Here is a 23,123-nt window from a genome sequence, read left to right on the forward strand (position 1 = left end):
TTTAAAGTTTGGTCACAACTCTCTGTAATCACATTTGTTTCATTGCCTTTATAACCTTGTTACAATGCTGTCCTTACCCTCTGTAATCTACAGCTTCCATTGCCCTTGTCCAGTTAATGTTTCCTACCAGGGAATTCTGAGCAGCCCAAAGAGGAGGGATGACAAACCGGCACTGAATTTATCCACTCATTGCTGAGTAGCTGCTGCTGGCTGTATTTGGTGCATTTTCTTCCCCCTGCTGCTATGGTACTTAGTTGTGCATGTTTTTCTGCATAAGATACTTACTCAAACACCCACATTCAGCGAGCGTCGTGACCTGGAATTGACTACCGACATTTAACTGTTGTTGATCAGACAGCACTTCTTTATCTCTTTAAGTTTTAAGTGCTGTTTCTGACGAATGCCAGTGCTTTCAGTCTGCTCTGTAACAGATACACCGGGAATCAATATACCATCTCGTTGTCACAGAGGGAAAGAATGCTTTCGGGCAGTGGGAATATTGCTTAAACATGGGCCTAACAGCATTTACTTTGTTTTCTACTTGTTGGGATTTACAGAAACCAAAGGAATTCAAGCTAGAGAAAAGGAGGTCTTATAACATTAGACTAACTAATAATTGATCTTAAACTGTTTTAAATGTATAGTGCAGGAAATTAAATGGCTGGTGAGGCTCACTTTTTACTCCTGGCATCAAGCATGGGTGCTATTATGTGCCGTTTGATCTTAGAGATTATAGCATAAATGGTTGCCCATGTTTGGGAGTTGTAGTCTGGCCAGCACAAAGTGGTTTCAGAACATATTTCAGAACATGTCTGCTGTTTTAGCACCTCATTTTTAAAAGTTGGGTGCAGCCAGATATGGTAAACATTTATATACAACCTCCAGTATAGGAAGATGGCAAAGACTGAAGCAATCAGAAAGATGTAAAGAAGCACCCAGAAGCAGAGGCGTTAGGAAGCAGAAGAACAGTAGGAAGTAGTTTCACAGAGTAAGTGAAACTCTTAATTTACTAGAAAAAAAAGGATGCAAGGAAAATGAATAATCAGGAAACACAGCAAGGAATAAGCAAGCTAGCCGGGGAGCAGCTCTCTTCTGAAGAGTGTAATAGTGTCACCTGGGAGAGGCTCTCGAGGCACAATTAGGGGCCAGATTAGCAGATTACTTATTTTGTGAATCCTTTGAAGTAAACTTTTATATATCCCTAAAAATGTTTTATTGGTATATTAGTCTATTTTAATTATTTGAATTATTACTTGTTCATTGTTGCATATTAGTTTAAACTGTAGATATGCAACTCTTTCCTCAGAACTCAATGCCAAGTAAATCAAACAAGTATGAATAAGTATTTGTGTGTGTGTGTGTGTGTGTGTGTGTGTGTGTGTGTGTGTGTGTGTGTGTGTTTCTGTAAAGTAATTAAACAGAATTCTTACTAAAAGTTTCTTTTTGGTAAAGTTTTAAATGACTCTAACAGAGGTCAACCCAACACTTAATTTAAGCAGCTTCTGATGACATTGTTTCTTAACATTAGTCAGAAAACAATAAACTGAAGTAACTGAAATGGATTTTGGTTAATATTGCTGTCAGGGTGATGGCTAGTCCTGACATGCACCAGGCGTGCACTGCCAGTCAGTAATCCTTCTCCAGTTAGGTATTCCTTTCTGACCAGGCTACACTGCTCTGTGCGAGTGACAATTTATGGTAATTTATACATGAATTGTTTTATTTACATACCATTAGTGGTTTTATTCCCCAGTGTTTTCTACTTGCCTACTCTAGTTTTCAGTCACAAACTTTTGTAGATTCCCAGTAGGGGACACCTGCTGTTAATTTACGCTCAACTTGTTTTCCAAACACCTGAGAAATGTTTCAATTTTTTTTTTAAATAAATGTGCCATTCTTCTGGTTCCAGGTTGGAACATTTTTGTAATTTTATAAATATTAAACTTAGGAACTTTTTAATTGGCTTACATTTGTACTTTTAAAATATACTCACATCACAATCTCATATTTGTCTATCATATAACATTTATTTATTTGTTTGTTTGTTTATGTTTTTATTTTGTTTGGGTTCCTGATCCTCCACCCCCGAGACAGTGTTTTTTTGATGTAGCACTGTCTGTCCTGGAACTCACTATGCAGACCAGGCTGGATTCCACAGCTGATGACCTGTGGCATACCGCAGTAAATGACTCTGAGTGGTAGGGTAACTTTGTAAAATGCAGACAAGGTAATTAAGAGCCATTAGTAATGATCATTGCTATGCGAACAGAGTAAAATTTACTTAACACTACTTATGAACTTGTAGTATTTTCTCTTTAGAGGAAATTCTAGAGTTTGTTCTTACACTGTTTTCTTTTAAGTTGCCCTGATAGTAATTGACCATACAGTTTATGTTATAGTAGTTAAAATTTTAAAATTATATCGCCTGAAATTCTTACATAAAATGTTCAAGAGGAATATGAAAGAATAATAGGAAACTGTTCCTGTAGGTTTAACGTATTGTGGTATGAACATAAGAAGATAAATGTATGTCAATGTTAAAAATAGAACATTTCGTGAGTCTTACTGGTATGCATGCACATTTTTAAATCATGTTTTCCTAATAAATGTATTGGTGTATATTTTGTAATATCTCACCGTATACTTACTTAGTAGGAATCCTACTGCTTTTACTGATTCACATTGTCTTCTTTCCATCTTTAAAAACCCATTCTTTGTCTCTATAGTCAACAATTCTATTTTGTATAAAGTATTTAATACTATATGTTTTATGTCCAGTCTCACTGTCTCTGCATTTTAATGAGTGTTGTTACCATTTATACTTCGTATTAATCATGTTATGGCTTTTCAAATTATTTGTGTGTGTACTCTGTTCATTTGCGCTTGTTTGTGTGTATATGCACGTGGAGACCAAGGGCAATGTCAGGCATTGTCTTCTATCATTTTCCATGCTATATTTTAGTGAATCTGGAGCTCATAGCTAGTCAGCATGCTTTTGGGATTCCCCTGTCTCCCTCCCAGCAGTGAGACCCTGATATAGCCGCAGGAAGGGTCTGAGTTCATATCCTTCCACTTGTGTGGCATGCATTTTACAAACGAAGCCATTTCCCCTCCCTTCCATGGGTGTTCGAAGTCCTACTCCTCACTTTCTGTTTTTTATGACACTCATGAGTTCTCTATGTCTTGTCTCCCTTTATCTGCCCTTTTCTACATTATTAAGTCTGCGGTGTATTATCTGGGACAGGAAAATATTACAGACTGAGATATAAATATCTTTTTTTCTTATTGGATTTTATTTATTTACATTTCAAATGTTATTCCCTTTCTCCCACCCAACCAACCACCCCTTCCTGCCTCCATGCCCTGACATTCCCTTACACTGGGGGGGACCAGCCTTGGCAGGACCAAGGGCTTCTCCTCCCACTGGTGCCCAACAAGTCCATCCTCTGCTTCATATGCAACTGGAGCCATGGGTCGTCCATGTGTAGTCTTTGGATGGTGGTTTAGTCCCGGGGAGCTCTGGTTGATTGATATTGTTGTTCTTATAGGGTTGCAAGCCCCTTCAACTCCTTCAATCCTTTCTCTAACTCCTCCAATGAGGACCCCGTTCTCAATTCAGTGGTTGGCTGCAAGCATTTGCCTCTATATTTGTCACGCTCTGGCAGAGGCTCTCAGGAGACAGTTATATCAGGCTCCTCTCAGCATGCAATTCTTGGCAGCAGTATTGTTGGGTTTGGTGGCTGTATGTGTATGGGCTGGATCCCCAGGTGGGGCAGGTTCTGAATGGCCATTCCTTCAATCTTTGCTCCAAACTTTGTCTCCATATCTCCTTTAAGAAAGACTGAAGCATCCTCACTTTAGTCGTCCTTCTTGAGCTTCATGTGGTCTGTCCATTGTATCTTGGGTAATTTGAGCTTTTGGACTAAAATCCACTTATCAGTGAGTGCATACCATGTGTGGATATTTGTTTTTGTGTGTGTGTGTGTGTCTGTGTGTGTGTGTGTGTGTGTGTGAGAGAGAGAGAGAGAGAGAGAGAGAGAGAGAGAGAGAGAGAGAGAGAGAGATGGGGTTAACTCACCAAGGATGATATTTCTTAGTTCCATCTATTTGCCTGTGAATTTCATGAAGTCATTGTTTTTGATAGCTGAGTAATATTCCATTGTGAGGATGTACCACATTTTCTGTATCCATTCCTCTGTTGAAGGACATCTGGGTTCTTTCCAGCTTCTGGCTTTTATAAATAAGGCTGTTATGAACATAGTGGAGCACGTGTCATTGTTATATGTTGGAACATCTTTTGAGTATATGCCCAGGACTGGTATAGTTGTGCCCTCAGGTAGTAATATATCCAATTTTCTGAGGAACCTCCAGACTGATTTCCAGAGTGATTGTACAAGTCCGCAATCCCACCAACAATGGAGAAATGTTCCTCTTTCTCCTGGTCCTCACCAGCATCTGTTGTTACCTGAGGTTTTGATCTTAGCCATTCTCACTGGTGTGAGGTGGAATCTCAGGGTTGTTTTGATTTGCATTTCCCTGATGACTAAGGATGTTGAACATTTCTTTAGGTACTTCTAAGCCATTCGATATTGCTCAGCTGAGAATTCTTTGTTTAGCTCTGCACCCCATTTTTAATAGGGTTATTTGATTCTCTGGATTCTAACTTCTTGAGTTCTTTGTATATATTGAATATTAGCCCACTATTGGATGTAGTATTGGTAAATATCTTTTTCCAATCTGTTGGTTGCCGTTTTGTCCTACTGACAGTGTCCTTCACCTTTCAGAAGCTTTGCAATTTTATGAGGTCCCATTCTTGATTATAGAGCTTAAGCTCTGCTCAGGAAAATTTCCCCAGTGCTCCTGTGTTTCAGGCTCTACCCCACTTTTTATTCTATTAGTTTGAGTGTATCTGGTTTTATGTGGAGGTCCTTGTTCCACTCGAGTTTGTAGTAGAAAGATTATTGTCTTGCTTTTTCTAGAGTATAGTTTCCCTCCTTGTGTTAAAGTTTTCCATCTATTATACTTTGTAGGGCTGGATTTGTGGAAAGATATTGTGTAAATTTGGTTTTGTCATGGAATATCTTGGTTTCTCCATCTATGGTAATGGAGAGTTTTGCTGGATTTGAATATGTTATATATAGAAATGTGTGTGAGCAGTTTGATCTCAACGATGAGGGCACTGATTTCTTCAGTGCTTCACAGGCCAGGGTTTCCATTTGACTTTGTCCAGTGGTGCAGGAAGTACTTCTGTCAGTCTTCCTTTCCTTTCTGTCCTCCGATTCTCGAAGCCTATACCATAGAGGTATTTTCCTTCCATATGTTGGTTTTTTCCCTGGAAGCAATCACACCAGTGCTGGCGAGAGCATTCATCATTTCTGGTCCAGATGCAGTATTAGGCACTCTGGTCTGCATGGTCCCAGATAGACCTTCTCAGCTTTCTGGACTGCAGCTCTCATGTCACCCAAGCTAGAATGGTCATTGTGACAGATCTTGAACAGGGGAGATTTGCTTATATGATTTCTCTTTTGCGTTTGTTAAATTTTTCAGTAAAAAGAATTTTTTTTTTTGGCATTCTCCAAAATGAAGCTTTTTTTGCTTTGACCTACCACAGATGGCGTTTTTCCAGACAGACCCTGGATGACAGAATGTGGTATCTTCCCTATCAGCTTAAGGGATGGTCTCATATATGAGAAGGGTTTCGTACTTACTCCCAGTGACCATAAGTGCCATCCTGTGAGCCTGTCGTGTAGAGGACCTGCCTTGCTCTACTGTCTCTCCTGCTTATGCTCTCTTCCAGGAGTACCCTTTGCAGACAATTAGGAAAAGCATCTGAGAGATGCACGCGTCTCTGAATGTACCAAATTCCCTAAACTGATATGTTTACTTAAATTAGGTATTTTACAGTTCTTTTTATTTTTATTTTTTGTTTGCTAGTGTTCCTTTGCCAACTTTTTTGTGTCTGTACAACCTCTCAATTGAGAGTCTTGTCAGTTTGGGGATTTGGTTCACTTGGTTGTTTTCTACCTCAATTCTATATGCAGATCTCAAGAAAAGTCAGGGGTTCATAGACTTTTTCTGGTTGAGTGGAAACAGTTTTCTCCAGACCTCCGTGTTTTAAACAAGGCCTCACCATGTAACCCCAAGCTCATCTTCCTGTCTCAAACCTGTGTGTGCACCCCACCTCAGCATGTACAGAGCAGCCTTACCTTGGTGCTTTCTAATTCTAAGAGAAAGAGACATTGTTTTCTCTGATAATAAAATTGTCATGACTTTCCACTGTGGTCTCTCATGAATGTACTGTGTCACTTAAATAAAATCCTGTTGTTAAGCTTCGATTCTGCAGTGTCCACAGAGGAGCATGTTTGAACACCCATTCTTTGTCTTTATATTTAACAGTACTTTTTTTTATAAAGCATTTAATATTATATAGTTTTATATCCAGTATTATAATCTGCATTTTAATTTGACTGTTAGCATCACTTACAGCTAATATTAATTTTGATGTGGCTTGTTGATAGCTCGTTCCTTAGCTAGAAGCTCTGTCTTAAGAGGCTGTGGAACATTTAGGATGCAGAACCTGACTGGCAGAAGTGGGTCCTTAGTGGCAGGCCTTTGAGATGACAGCTATGTGTAGTTCCTAGTGCCTATGTGCTCCTATCCGCTCCTATGTGACGTGGCCACCACATGCTCCTGCCAGCACAGTCTGTGCTGCTCAGCAGTGCCTTCCCACCAAGAACCCTCCTATCTGCCTACCGTAAGTTCTTTATGTCAGAACTTGTGACACAGTGACAGAAGATCAGCTAATATCCCCATTAGCATTGGCAGCTCCATTTGCTTGTGGCACAGGCTCCCAGGGTGTCTTATCTACTGCCTGTCCAGAATTAGAATGAGCCATTTTTAAGGAGCCCAGTTTTTGGTTTTGTTTTTTTTTTTTAATGAGAAATAATTCAACTCATCTTTAAATACAAATTATTTTGAGAAAAAGGCCACTATTTTAATTCTCAGAATTCTCAAAATTTTTAGTTTAATGTGTTCTTTGACAACCACATATTTTAAAGTAACTTTTATCATGATCTTAAATTATGAAAAGCTTGGAGTAATTTTAAAAGGTCCGTCATAAGTCAAAATATCACTATTTGCAGATGATATGATAGTATATTTAAGTGATCCCAAAAGTTCCACCAGAGAACTACTAAAGCTGATAAACAACTTCAGCAAAGTGGCTGGGTATAAAATTAACTCAAATAAATCAGTAGCCTTCCTCTACACAAAAGAGAAACAAGCCGAGAAAGAAATTAGGGAAACGACACCCTTCATAATAGACCCAAATAATATAAAGTACCTCGGTGTGACTTTAACCAAGCAAGTAAAAGATTTGTACAATAAGAACTTCAAGACACTGAAGAAAGAAATTGAAGAAGACCTCAGAAGATGGAAAGATCTCCCATGCTCATGGATTGGCAGGATTAATATAGTAAAAATGGCCATTTTACCAAAAGCGATCTACAGATTCAATGCAATCCCCATCAAAATACCAATCCAATTCTTCAAAGAGTTAGACAGAACAATTTGCAAATTCATCTGGAATAACAAAAAACCCAGGATAGCTAAAACTATCCTCAACAATAAAAGGACTTCAGGGGGAATCACTATCCCTGAACTCAAGCAGTAGTACAGAGCAATAGTGATTAAAAAAAACTGCATGGTATTGGTACAGAGACAGACAGATAGACCAATGGAATAGAATTGAAGACCCAGAAATGAACCCACACACCTATGGTCACTTGATTTTTGACAAAGGAGCCAAAACCATCCAATGGAAAAAAGATAGCATTTTCAGCAAATGGTGCTGGTTCAACTGGAGGTAACATGTAGAAGAATGCAGATCGATCCATGCTTATCACCCTGTACAAAGCTTAAGTCCAAGTGGATCAAGGACCTCCACATCAAACCAGACACACTCAAACTAATAGAAGAAAAACTAGGGAAGCATCTGGAACACATGGGCACTGGAAAAAATTTCCTGAACAAAACACCAATGGCTTATGCTCTAAGATCAAGAATCGACAAATGGGATCTCATAAAACTGCAAAGCTTCTGTAAGGCAAAGGACACTGTGGTTAGGACAAAACGGCAACCAACAGATTGGGAAAAGATCTTTACCAATCCTACAACAGATAGAGGCCTTATATCCAAAATATACAAAGAACTCAAGAAGTTAGACCGCAGGGAGACAAATAACCCTATTAAAAAATGGGGTTCAGAGCTAAACAAAGAATTCACAGCTGAGGAATGCCGAATGGCTGAGAAACACCTAAAGAAATGTTCAACATCTTTAGTCATAAGGGAAATGCAAATCAAAACAACCCTGAGATTTCACCTCACACCAGTGAGAATGGCTAAGATCAAAAACTCAGGTGACAGCAAATGCTGGCGAGGATGCGGAGAAAGAGGAACACTCCTCCATTGTTGGTGGGGTTGCAGACTGGTACAACCATTCTGGAAATCAGTCTGGAGGTTCCTCAGAAAATTGGACATTGAACTGCCTGAGGATCCAGCTATACCTCCTTTGGGCATATACCCAAAAGATGCCCCAACATATAAAAAAGACACGTGCTCCACTATGTTCGTCGCAGCCTTATTTATAATAGCCAGAAGCTGGAAAGAACCCAGATGCCCTTCAACAGAGGAATGGATACAGAAAATGTGGTACATCTACACAATGGAATATTACTCAGCTATCAAAAACAATGACTTTATGAAATTCGTAGACAAATGGTTGGAACTGGAAAATATCATCCTGAGTGAGCTAACCCAATCACAGAAAGACATACATGGTATGCACTCATTGATAAGTGGCTATTAGCCCAAATGCTTGAATTACCCTAGACGCCTAGAGCAAATGAAACTCAAGACGGATGATCAAAATGTGAATGCTTCACTCCTTCTTTAAAAGGGGAACAAGAATACCCTTGGCAGGGAAGAGAGAGGCAAAGATTAAAACAGAGACTGAAGGAACACCCATTCAGAGCCTGCCCCACATGTGGCCCATACATATACAGCCATCCAATTAGACAAGATGGATGAAGCAAAGAAGTGCAGACCGACAGGAGCCGGATGTAGATCGCTCCTGAGAGACACAGCCAGAATACAGCAAATACAGAGGCGAATGCCAGCAGCAAACCACTGAACTGAGAATAGGACCCCCGTTGAAGGAATCAGAGAAAGAACTGGAAGAGCTTGAAGGGGCTCGAGACCCCATATGTACAACAATGCCAAGCAACCAGAGCTTCCAGGGACTAAGCCACTACCTAAAGACTATACATGGACTGATCCTGGACTCTGACCTCATAGGTAGCAATGAATATCCTAGTTAGAGCACCAGTGGAAGGGGAAGCCCTGGGTCCTGCTAAGACTGAACCCCCCAGTGAACTAGACTGTTGGGGGGAGGGCGGCAATGGGGTAGGGTGGGGAGGGGAACACCCATAAGGAAGGGGATGGGGGAGGGGGATGTTTGCCCGGAAACCGGGAAAGGGAATAACACTCGAAATGTATATAAGAAATACTCAAGTTAATAATTAAAAAAAAAAAAAAAGTCCTTCATTTGGAAGAAAGACTGAGATATTGTATTTGTTTTTATGAGTGGTTGTAATTTAAATACTGATGTTAAGTAAAACATAAGTACTCCATATTAAAGTTTATGCTATATCACTACATGCAAAACAGAGGTAAATATAAGTAATCATTTTAGAAAGTGCTTCTTTCTGAATTTGACTTTATAATGGAATAACTGGGAACAGTACTTCCCTGTGCTCAGTTTCTATACCTAAGCCTTCTCTTAGGCATGGTGGATGAAATCTCTTGATACCTCTGCTTTATAACTGACTTAGTTACGGTGCCTCTGGGTACGGTGAATTAGTCATAATTCTCTAAAGATAGAGAACCATAAAGTGATAGCTACATCAGTATTCTTACATACAAAAAAGATCAAATGAAATATTTGGACATTGATGATCTTCTAGCATATCACCTTGTATAGGAAATTAAGATCAATTTTAGATTGTCCTCGTGAATCTGGCTTGCTTTTTTTCTCCTCTTTCAGTGGGAGAAGTTATTTGTTTTGTACTTTAGGTGATGCAGTCTAACTGGGGAGTGAGCTTCGTTAAGTCTGCTGAGGGCCTAGTGGAACTAAAGGTAGAGGAACGTAGACTCAGTCTTTCTCTCTGTCCTTGCTGCAGTGTCCCTTTGAACAGTGTAGGGAGAATCCTGGCCTAGACTGTTTAGTAGCCAGCTTTCACTTCATCTCAGGTCTTCAGCCTGGGGACTGTCTTTTTTTTTTTTTTTTTTTTTTTTTTTAAGATTTTATTTTATTGTATGAGTACACTGTAGTTGCCTTCAGACACACCAGAAGAGGGCATCAGATCCCATTACAGATGGTTGTGAGCCACCATGTGGTTGCTGGGATTTGAACTCAGGACCTCAGATAGAGCAGTCGGTGCTCTTAACCACTGAGCCATCTCTCCAGCCTGGGGACTGTCTTAAGGATAGTCTTGCTTGCCAATGCTTGCCAGGCTTTTATTCTGGTAATGTTATAGCCTTTAGTCCTTGATTATTTGTATATCAGGTCTCATTGCTCAAGATCAATTCCAAATTGTTATTAACATTTTCTAGTTTTTTGTATTGCCCAATAGCTATCCATGAGCTATGAGAATTACTAGGATCTTCTCTGTTTCAACTATTGAGATATTAGTGATTATCTGACTAAACTGATAACAATTACTACATCTCTCCTGAAAGGCAGTTATTTTAACTATTGCCCAATTATACTTTGTCTACTTAATATTTGAACTATCCTAGTAGTTTCTACAATACTTTACAACTCAGGTTCTTTTGACAAATATAGTATTTTTATTAATTCTTTGAAAATTTATATATGCAATTTTCTGAATATATTCACCCACACTCCTTGAACTATCCACGTACTTCCCTCCTCTCCAAATTTCATGTCTTTTTTTTTCTTTTAATGGCCCAGAGTCTTATCTGTGTGGACACTTCTAGGTACATGGTCAACCTATAAGGGTCCATACCTTAAAGAAAACTGTCTCTCCCCTTCCAGCAGCCCTCACTGATTCAGTAGCTCCTCAGCTACTGGCAGAACTCAGGTGCTTACCTGTGTATTGTCAGGTTTAGCCTGTACTACTCTAACTGTTTTTTAGTCATGGGGTAAGAGGAAGAATGGTGTGCATGCACATGGAGAACAGGGGACAACCTTAGGTGTCAGTCTTCACCACTTGTCTTGTTTTCTACAGTGTCTCTTCTTCACTGCTGTATATGCCAGACTGTTTGGCTTTTGAACTTCCATGGCTTTGTCTGCGTCTCTCTGTAGAGGTTTCCTGCGATTACAGGTGTAAGAACTATTGTGTCTAGCTTTACACTGGTCCTTAGATCCTAACTTGGGCATCAGGTTTGCACAACAAGCACTTTACCTACTAAGCTAACTCCTTAGCCCTATATTATACTGATATGTAACATTTTCCTTATAATATGATAGTTTTTCCAAGTGGACAGTAACCTATTTTTATTATCCTAAACCCCTGTCCCTCTTCTAATTTTGTTATTTGGCTATGTACCTTATGCGTACACTGTTAAACCATCGAGAGTTATTAACATTGATTTACAGTATAGACAAATTACTTAATTTGAATGGTCTTAAGTTGGTTCTTAAAATGAAATTTATGTACAAATAATATTTTTATCAACATTGAACCTCTTGTTTTTATTATTTTTATAATTTAAAATATATTTTATAAATTATATTTAGAATTTTAGATTCATTTTTTGGGCTCTTACTGGCATTTAGCTCAGTACTAGCTCTGTTCCATCTACATTGTGTTCATCAGTTTATGTGACTTTCTCAGACTCAGGTTAAGAACATTTAGTAAGAGAAATCTCCTTAATACTAAGTGTAGCTGATAAAGCAGATTTGTAATGGCAAATATATCTGAATCTAGCATTTTGAATGTTTGAAATGATTTGAGTTCTCCATAGGTACCCTAAGTAAACTGGAATACTTTATTTTTCCAAGATGTCATTATTAAATTGAAAGGGATAGTGTATATATTCAATTCCCCATTGAAACCTGTGTATAATGCGTTTTCAAGGGACTAAAAACATGCCTGCTACTGAAAGCAAAAGTGTTTGTTAGCTCTAAAAGCTCCAGAAGCTTGCTGATGGAATTGTTTCCTTGACAATATTAAAGAAAGCCTACAGTGTATGAAGATAAGTGCCAAGCCATCTCTGTCATATACAGCATATGACAAAACACCTTGCAAGCCAAGGTAGTATAAAATAATGGCCAGGCTTGTTTCATTTGTCATTTAGATACAAAAGATGCTAGAACTGAAATAAGACACGTGCGTTTCCTACAGTGCACTATGGCCTGAAAAACACAGACTCTTGTTTATTTTCTTCCTTAGATGGGTGGGACACCCCTGAAAGCAGATGGGATACAACCAGAATAACCACGGTTTTCTTTAAAAGGCTTCAAAAATGCATAGATTCCTGGCTCTTATCTGGAGTTGCTGCTAGGGTACACAGTTATCAAAGTTAAAGGGAGAGTAAATAGCAGACATTAGTTACAGTATACAGTTTAGATAGAAACTGTTTTAAAGCATGGTTTCAGTGTCCCCAAGACAAAAATATGCTTTTTCCACTTGTGATAACTTCTCCTAAAGTGCTTCCCCTGATATTATGTAAGTAGAAGAAGCACCTTAACAATATATTGTTACATACACACATATATACATATATAACAAAAGCTATGCTATTGTGCAGAAATACAGTACATTTTCAGGTAATGTGTCTTAGTTTTTTTCTTTCTTTTTTAAAACATGAGTCTCACTGTGTAACCAACCCTAGCTGACGTGGAATTCACTGTGTAGACAGGCTGACCCCGAATTCACAGAAGTCTGCTAGGATTAATTAAAGGTGCATACTATACTACTATGCCCGGCTTTTTGTCCTTTCCTTTTCCTCTTCCTCTTCTTCCTCCTCTTCCTCCTCCTCCCCTCCTCCTCTTTCTTCTTCCTTCTTTCTTCCTTCTCCTCTTCCTTTTTTCTTCTTCCTTCTTTCTTCTTCTTTCTTTCTTCTTCCTTCTTTCTTCTTCCTTCTTTCTTCTTCATCCTCCTCCTCCTTCTCCTCCTTCTCTTTCTATATGCATCTTACTTTAACCCTTTAACCAAAACTTCCATGAATGAATTTTAATATCTGAGTTCAACATCAATATTTGCATTACCCCAGGTAGTACATACCATTCTAGGTCTGGCCTGCAGCTTGGTCTTAGTGCCCTAACTCTGCTGCCTGTAAGCAGATGACCAGCTGCTTGTACATTTTACATCTCCCAGACACGTTTTCACACCTGCAAAATGGAGAGTGTTAATAGGCCTGGATGGTACCGAATTGTTTTAAATATAGTAGTTTTGTTTATTTAAGGCTCCAAGAGTCTTTGTTTATATCCAACAAGTAGAAACATTGTTGTCATGCTGAGCATTCCTTTAGGTCTCTACACTGCTTGCTGGAATAGTCCCAAACCAATAATTAAAACAGTCACTGACCATTTTGACATAACATTTCTTTTACCATTCTCTGAACTGCAAGCCTTCATCTGTTCATATACATCAGGTACCTTACCCTTATTCTATACATTTGCCCTCAACATCATTATAATGTAAAACCTGAGAGGATGGTTGTTCACCAGCTTGTCTATTGTAGCCTTGTGCTTTGCCTTCACTGTCTGTCTCCATCAGTATGTGCTGGCACTCTGCTTTTAGAAGAGGATAAGCTCTGCCTGGTGCAGACTGATTCCGGATTTCCAGTCATACTGTCCGTACATGACAGTGTGAGATGGCTTTCAGGGATCGTCATGATCCCAACCAGAGCTGAAGTGGTCCTCTTGTGTTCCCTTCCGGAACCCTTCTCTACTTCGACATCTTTCCACTGCTCTGTCCACCACAAAGTGGGTCTTTGCAAAGCAGCATTCTTTAACTCTTTCAGGCGTTTATTCCTGGGATGTCCTCCAGACATTTTCTGCTCTTTCTTTAACTTTCTTTTTGTTTTCTTCAACAATATTCCTCAAGAAAACTTATACTGTAATGTGTGAAAAAGTCTGAGACTTGTGGATTTCAGAAGTTTGTTCATTTAAACAAATCCATGTGCTATAGGACTTCTGAGGTTTCCTGCCAATTCTTCCTGACTATCTTGGCCTCAGCAGCTATAAACATGGTTCCAAAGTTTGTGGAGCATCACTTCTGAAAGGTTGATGTGAGCTGTAGCAGTTCATATGTAAATGTCAAGCGTTAAGAAGGGAGGGCGTTGCCAGTGTATGATGTCACAGCAGCTGTGTTCACAGGATGTACTTTGCACAGAGCTCTCCTGAGCACCTCACACATATGGCTCTTAGATAAGCCTACTGAATAAAAGTCATATTTGAAAAATAGTGTTCAGACACTGGAATTAGGAAAAACAGCAGCCAGTACAGCACTTTCAGATAGATACAAAGATGTGAAGAGGGGGTTTTAAATCTTACCTTTGAGTTGCTAAGATTGAAGTTGAGTTTGAGCTAGATTACTTGTTACTTCATCTCACGTTTTTGTGAATAAATAGGCAGGTTTTATAAGTTACAAAATTCAATCTGGAATCATTATTCTTTTATTAAGTAACTTCAAGTTACAGTTCTCCAAATTTGAAGCAAAGAAAGAAAAAGCTAATTTTTACAGGTAGTTAAGAGTCAGTGAAGTTTTAAGGGGTCTATGAAAACAAAACTTTTTCATTAATGTGATTAAAAGATGATTGTCAGTTGCTTTGATATTTTCCAGCTTTTCATATCAATTATCTAGGTGCTTAGATCTATGAAAAATGAGTTTACTTTTGGACATATCAGAAGCTGCAGTGAGGGAGCCTAGTGGGCAGGGAGACTACAGTGCTCCTCTCATCCTGCCCCGTGGGTACTGGTTATAATGTTTATCAAGCTTGATTGATGGCCCTTCTTCTTAAATATCCCTGGTTAAATAACCCCAGGGAAGAAATAATTAAGAACAACTTTCTGTGCCAGATCTGAACTGGGTGCATTACGTGGAATATTTTTGTTAATTAGCAAAGTACTTCTCAAGAAGTAGTAGCAATAATTTTTTGTTGTAATAAGTTTACAAAGCTGATTTAAACACTGCCACTTTATAAATTCTACATATGCTCACTAACAGGCCACTTGTTACCCTCCTGGAGATGCTGCCTCGCAGTGTGTATAAAACCACTGATGCAGTCTCAGACTAGGGACTTGTCACTTTGCCCTACCATTTTCAAGAAAATTAGTTTCTTAACATTTTAAGTTTGTTTTTCCTAATTTATTCCAGCTTTTATTTCCATTTTCACATAGTTAATGATACTCCAAATTTCAAATTGCTATATTTTTATCTTAATGTTACATGCTATTTTACCCTTATTTTATAGCGATTAAAATTTCTATTTTATTCTGTTTATTTTTCCATGCCCTAATGATATTTTATTGTTCTTTGTAATGAACTTAAATTATGTACTTTTTTGTATTTTTAATCAATATTTATTTTTCATTTATTGTTACCAAGAAATTATGGCCAGTTTTAAATGCCAGGTTTTTTGTTTCTTTCTTTAAAATTCTGCTGATTAAAAATAATGTCCTGTCTAGCAATTGTACAGAGAATTCAATGTGAGATGAGAACACTAGCCATCTCCCTGAACTGCCTAGCCATTGTTAGCCATAATATACCAGATAAGTAAGAGGAGGTGTCAGCACTAACTTTCAGCTCCTCTGCCGAGAGGAGAGAGCAGCTTGGAATGCTGGTTTAGACGATATTTTTAAAATGCTTTAAATGTTTTAACGGAGGTGCACTTGATATCTGACTGACTCTTGCTTAGTTAAATGTTCCGTAGCATTATAATGTAGTTGGATTCTGCTCATCTTTTAAAGCAGTTGTCAGAAAAATATGAGCCAGCATGGTAGAATGTATTAGCTCAATACATTGTCTCCATTTTATTATGAAGCTGCTGAGGAAGCCATGATATACAGCACTGTCATTACAGATCTATTGTTAGGATGGCTCCACAGTCTTCTTTGCACTGCCATTAATTTATAGCAGTAAACAATATGTAGCCTTCCGACTGCAGCAGAGCAGAATCTTTTAATGAGGTGGATGTTATTACCACAATAAATCAGTGCTTTCCCGTAATGTATAATTCAATGTGTGTATTCCCACTGTAACTTCTCTGAGTAAGCTGATAGTGTGTCATTGTCAGTGCACAGCTCAACTGCTCCTTTTTTTTTAAAACCTTCCTCTATTTGGTGACTTCTTTTTTATATGCTTGCAAATAAATGTGGTATGTCTTGATAGCTGTCCCGTAGCAGGCATCAGAAACCAACTGTGACAATACCAGCCAGAATCGATACTGCGCGTTCTACCTACATGAATCTCAGTGTGATGCCTTTTCTTTCAGATGCTACTGAAATCAATCCTAATTGGTCTTAGCATTATATTCAAGAAATGTGATTCTATAACTATCGATTCACCGAGGTACTCATTTGGAGAGTAATAAAAATAGGAGCAGATAAAGTGTATTCTTAATATGCTGCTGAACCATACAAAAGGCACATTGATTCTATTTTTAATTCATATAATTTGTCTTCTAGTGACTTTATTTCTTTTCTTCTTTTTACATGGCTGTATCTTTAGGGATAACAACTAAAATACATTTAAAGACCCTCCATTTTGGTTCTGTAACAAAGAAAGAATTCTAGGGTAATTTTAATTCTTACCAGGTATTTAGTAAGTCAGATAAAATTCTGTGTTTTTAAAGATTAAGTTTTAAAGTAGAAGTTGACAATATAAAACAATGTTTTTCAGAACCAAGATGCCATTGAATAAAAATGATTCCAATTATTAACAATTTTGAGGGTAAAACAACTAACATTAAGAAATATAGCCAAAATAATGACTTCAAAATGTTACTTATAATCATAATATGAAAAATATTTCAAGACCGGGTCTGAACATGGCTTTCTTTTCACTGTGTGACTTCTGAGTAGTCTATTTTAAAAGAATGTTATTTGTTTTAGTTTAGCATTTTCCTTGTGAATAGTCAGATATTTTCTTGATCTTATAAATATAATTTGTAAAGTTTCATGAGAGATATAAAACAATTCGGTCTCTCATTAGAGAAGTTAATTTTTACTTGTATTTATAGTTTGAGTAAGGAGTACAGATTTTCTGCAGGTCAGAATGTTTCCATAGAGTGAATTGTAATTTAATGTGGCTGATTTTAACATTTTTAGAGCAGTAGTTCAGTTTTGAAATTCTCAAGGATACTCTTGTCTTCCTTAAGAAAATGTCACAATGTTGCCCACTGTTTATACAGTCGGTACATTCCCTGAGTAGCCACAGCCATTTCATGCCTTTGTCAAGCAATGTTCATTCTGGATGCTTTATAGGCAATTGTTGTACTTAAACTCTTTTACTGTCTAAAAGATTACATAGAAAATAATAGCCTTCATTGAGTGGCTTGAAGGACCTTAATGTATATTCTTACTTCATTTTCCAAAATGACCATCTGACTGGGCATGAGTTTTCTTTTTTTTCTTTTTTCTTTTTTTTTTTCAGAGCTGGGGACCGAACCCAGGGCCTTGAGCTTGGGGCATGAGTTTTCTAATGAGTCCAGGGTCTTCACTTTGCTTTACTGATTTGCTTCTGTTTAAATGTTTTAATTTCAGTATAAGATCAGATATTCTTGCCATTCCTTGGGGTGGGGGATGGATGACGACGAAGACATTCACTTAAGCAGGCATTTAGAGGCTAGCAGTAAACATTGCGTGTCTTCCTCTATCTCTTTCTACCTTATATTTTGAGACAAGATCTCTTACTGAAACTGCAGCTCAGTGATTTGGCTAAGCTGACTTTCCAGCAAGCTCCAGGGATCTGCTTATCTCCGCCTCCTAAGTGTTAGACTTACAGTTGTATGTCACCTTTCCCAGCTTTTTCATGGTTGCTTCAGATTTGAACTCAGGTCCTAATGATTACACTGCAAGATTTCACTCATTGAGCTATCTGCACAGCCCACCGCCCTCTACCTTTTGATTGAATTTATGTTAGTAGAACCTTCTAATTGAATCTTACTCCATTTCTCCTACGACATCTTTGCTCTGCATTCAGCCCCTCTTGCCAGCTTCTTCTCAGAGACAGAAGTAAGCCCTCTAGTGCCAAGATGTTTCTGGTTGCTGCTTCTGATTAGAGATGCTTCCTAAGATATGGTGCAGCTCAAGCGCAGGTTATGTAATTTGCCTTTTCAGACTGGGTGCTTAAAAAGCTGTTTGCCCATCTACCTCCTTATCTGTATATCCTTAGCCATGCTGGGGAAAAATGTGAAATTTTCTGTTTGTTCTTCCAGTATAGGCACCGCTGTTTTTCTAACTGCAAATACATATATTCTTACATTTTATTTCATGCATACTTAAAGGATAATCCTAGAAGAATGGAAGAAATGAAGGATGATTACATTTATACTTCTTTCTCTCCCTTCTATTCTAATGGCAGCCAATAGGAGCTTTGAATCCCAAAAGAGCAGCATTCTTTGCAGAGCGATTTGAGTCATGGGAAGATGATCAAGTTCCAAAGTTCCACTATGGTACTCATTACTCGACTGCAAGTTTTGTTCTTGCGTGGCTTCTAAGAATAGTAAGTTCAATTTAAATAATAGACCATGACTAAATCAGTCCAATGTTTCAGAAACTGGGGAATGATTGGAAATCATCAGCATTTTTTTAATATTGAAAATAGTTTTAAACAGTTGAGCTTTTAAATAAATGCTTTTAAATAAATTGTGTGCCCTGACCATAAAAATGTTGCCTCTAGAATTGTATCCAAATCTGTATCTTCAGATGGTGCCCATCATACCAGATTAGCTGGGTTCTTTTCAAGTATGGCTTGTTAATTAAGAAGCAGCTAACATTTTGGTAACACAGACACATTTACATATTCTGGTACTTTGCTCTAAATGGAGTAAGATGTGTTTTCAAGTAACCAGCACTGTTGTGTAATGATAACATTAGTAAAACAAGAAATGTTTCTATAAAATTGAAAGGTGATTCAAGTACTAAAAGGAAATGTCTTTGGGAGCATAGGCAGCAGCACATTGTTAATTAAAGCTTATGAATAGAGTATGGAAAGACATAAGTCAGAAGAATATGGACAGACATATGTCTTACAGTATGGACAGACTTACGTCTTAGATGTAGTTTACACACTTAGCTACTGCCATACAGTTACCCACAAATACATGTTTAGATGTTAAGTAAGAGATGTTCTTTAACTAAGGCTTTTAAACCTTCCAAACATTTTTCTTTCCTTAAATTGTGAGCCAGCCGTAAAGTACAAAAATTACATATTGTGCTGTTTCCTGAAAAATGAAGCAAATGCATTTAATTCATGTCTAAATGATATTAACAATTTATTTTTGGCAAGGAAGAAATTATTACGATACCAAAATTTTGAAGGCATAGGAACATTTGGGGAAAAAAATTAAGAGTTATAATGTAATAATTCGCTACAACTTACATTCTATACATTGGACATATTACTAACTAATGAGTACTATTAGTTTCAAATGTGTACTATTAGTTTCAAATGTATATGTAAAGATTTTTATAATCGTGAAAACATAAAATTTTTCTTTTACTTCCTATTTTTTAGGAACCCTTTACAACTTACTTTCTAAATCTGCAAGGAGGGAAATTTGATCATGCAGACAGGACATTCTCATCAGTTTCCAGAGCATGGCGAAATAGTCAGCGTGATACATCTGACATTAAGGTACAGAAATATTTCATTTTATGGTTCTTACAGCCAGGTTATTTCTTATTGAGTAAATGTTCCGTATTCTCTCACCTGATCCAGCCATATTTGTAGAAGGTAAACCTCAGAGAATGAAACCTTAATTAAATGGCCGAGAACCATTGTCCATGATTTTTGTTTTCTTCTTTGTATGCGACTGTCTGTCTACTCATCCTGAATGTCTTTCATTTCACTAGTTGGAAATTTCTAATTATAGAATATTGTTCCTGTCCCCGCCAGCGGGGACCCAGTTATTCAGGGTCCCGAAGGGGCGCTACCCTTGGGCCTAAATGGGGGGCAAGAGAAGAAGGAGACCAAGCAAGATTCTGTTGTCAAGGTCTCGTTTATTGAGAGAAATGTACAGCAATTAAAGCTCTGAGGCAGGAATAGAAGCGGGAACTGAAGCTTAGGGTGGGGGAGTTTGGGAAGTGCCCAAGGATATAAGGTGAATCACTACACTGCAAGATATCCTCCTATAACAAAGAGGCAACAGTCTTCCAGGGACATGTTCTTTGAAAAGGTCGAACCCTTCTCAGGAATCTGCTCAGGAACATCCGGTGTTTTGCTCAGGCTGAAACATCCTGTCATTGCTCCCAGGGTCTTCCTGGGAGAGGCTTTAGTTCAACAATCTCATGTCTGTATGGCAGTCATTTCAAGGTTGAACCTCTGTGGCCATGCAGCCCAGAGTCACGTAGCCACCTTGAGCTATGCAGTCACAAAACGGACAGGCCCAAATCCAATATGGCTTACTACATGTTCCTCTTCCCCATATCATTTGAATTGTATGTATATAAGCATATGTATGTATATGAACACAATTCCAAGCATAGTGAAGAAAATTACCACAGTATGAAAATAGGAAAAATCTCGGGCATATTTATTTGTATTTGTATCTCTCAAAGGTCTATTTTTAAAATAATCACTGTTGTCGGTACTATAATCCTTGCCAGACTTCTGCTTCTATCCTCAGACGTCCAATAAGGAACTGGATTGGGTGCTGTTAAAGCATAATGAGGTCAACCGATTGTTTTTAGGCCCCTTACAGTCTTATAAAGTAATATAACTTATATATAAATAATTGTACCATATGGGGAGAAGAAGCACCACATGAGAACAGGCATTTGCAGAAAAAAGTTATATTACCATGCATGTATTACTACAGAACACTTACAAAGTGTGTGCTGGGTAATAATGCTGAGCCACATTGAGCTATGCTACTTTACCAGATAAAATATATTCTATTTTATTTGACATTATAGATTACAATATTGCTATATTAGAGATACTTTATTGAAGATTCTATTGTATGCAAAAGTAATCTTTTCTATTGGAAAATCTGTCGAGATTTTTTTAATCTCATAATATACTCTGAAGCACTATTGAAATTCTCTTTTAAATGGTCAGCAGTGGGCCACTTAGATGGCTTAGCAGGTGAAGTGCTTGTTACATAAGCTAGACACCTGATTTAAGGACCCAGGTAAACATGGAGGAGGACACCAAGCCCCAGAGTTGTCCTCTAAACTCCACACTCATGTGTTGGCATGTGCGTATCTTCACACGTATCACACAAAAACCACAATAATAAAATCTTTTTCAAAAGTATCTTAAATAGATAAGTTTCTGTTGATGGTGAGGTACAGTTGATAGAAACAGTTAAGAGATTTAATGACTGTTGTTAAAACCTGTTCCCTATTTCTCTATTTCATACTCAACTATTAGGAAGTTATAAGAAATATGGATGGATACATGAAAAAAATGGACGAACCTGACTTTTTTGTTGCCCAGAATACTTAAGGATTTTCTTTTTACTCTTTCCATTCTGTATCTCCTAAGCCTCATAACCAAAATATAACTTTGTACTTCATTTTGCTAATAGAAAGATACACTGGATTGTTATAATTTTGAGAATTACTTTTCATTCTCTACTGAAGAAACATTGAATGTCTTCAGCTTTCTGTTTCTGTTTCTCCTAATAATGAAATTGTTGCTTAAGCTTAGATGGACAGGAAGTATACATGACAGATTCTTGTGGTTTTCTTCTCTATTTTTTTCATAAAATACCAGACTTTCCTCTCAGATTTCTTTTCATAGTATTATGTTTATTCTAAAGTAATTTTATACATGGATTCAATGTATCTTGGTTATGTTCATCACCAATTCCCTCCTCCCATTACTATCGAAACTTCTCCCAAATTATCATTTCATTCATGTCTTCTTTTTATTTTGTTTTATTTTATTATTGAAAATAAAGGTATTTTCATAAAATATATTCTGATCATGGCTTCCTCTTCCTTATCTACTCCCATATCTCCTGCCCTTCCAATTCCATGCCTTTTTTCTGTCTCTTTTAAGAAAACAATCAGGCTAATAAAAAGACAATAGATAAAGAGAAAAAAAGCAATATAAAAAGACTTGAGACACCCCACCCCCACTGCTCCAAAAGGAAACTAAGAGTATAAGAAATGCATATACACACACCATAAAATGCAAATAAAAACTTAGTAAAAAACAATATGAGACAATTAACAACAAACCTTAAAGTTTATTTTCTGTTGGCCCTCTACTGATGGGAGGAGGCCTGACTTTAAGTGCAATTCAGAGACGTAGTGAGAGATTCCCTTGGAGAAACTAGTGTTTCCTCTATGAGTGTGTGTTAGTTGGATGTAGTTTCTTGGCTAGCAATTAGAAATGGTACCCACTTCTACCTCTCAGTGCTGGGACCCAATCTTGCTCGAATGTACATGGGCCGTAGGCATATTGCCACACTCTGAGTTCATATGTATGTCAGTCCCATTGTGTCTGGAAGGACCTTCTCGATATCATCCATCCCGATTGGCTTCTCTTCTACATAGTTCTTTGAACCCTTAGGGTAGAGATTTGATGGGTACACCCTACTTAAGACTGAGTGTTCCCAGTCTTTCACTCTGCACACTCTCCAGTTCTGGGTCTCTATTGTGCACCTATCTGCTGATGAGAAAGGTTTCTGATAAGTGCTGGATAGGGAACTAATCTTCAGAGACAGGAATCATTAGGAATCATCTTATTACTGTGTTTCTTTAGCACAGTAGTAGTTTTTGGTTTTCCCCTACGTGCATGGTCAGTCTAGTCTCGGGTTCTTGGACCTGCAGCCAGTCTAACTGTTCAACTTGTAGCTCTTATTCCAGAGGCACAAGCCGGTGAAAAGTGACTATTATTCTAATATAACCAATTAAC

General features: G+C 37.8%; 1 protein-coding gene across 8 annotated transcripts in view; it reads left to right on the forward strand.

The window, feature by feature from the left end:
• The window catches only part of Lrba (LPS responsive beige-like anchor protein), a 580,781-nt gene that overhangs the window by 401,348 nt on the left and 156,310 nt on the right, over positions 1 to 23,123 (forward strand). For all 8 annotated transcript variants that reach the window (NM_001439655.1, XM_087627154.1, XM_087627167.1 and 5 more), the window contains 2 exon segments: positions 18,615 to 18,755; positions 19,770 to 19,889. In NM_001439655.1, the coding sequence (NP_001426584.1) occupies positions 18,615 to 18,755; positions 19,770 to 19,889 (261 nt within the window).

The sequence above is a fragment of the Rattus norvegicus genome, chromosome 2, assembly GCF_021556685.1.
Source record: "Rattus norvegicus strain SHRSP/BbbUtx chromosome 2, alternate assembly SHRSP_T2T, whole genome shotgun sequence".
Classification (NCBI taxonomy): Eukaryota; Metazoa; Chordata; class Mammalia; order Rodentia; family Muridae; genus Rattus; species Rattus norvegicus.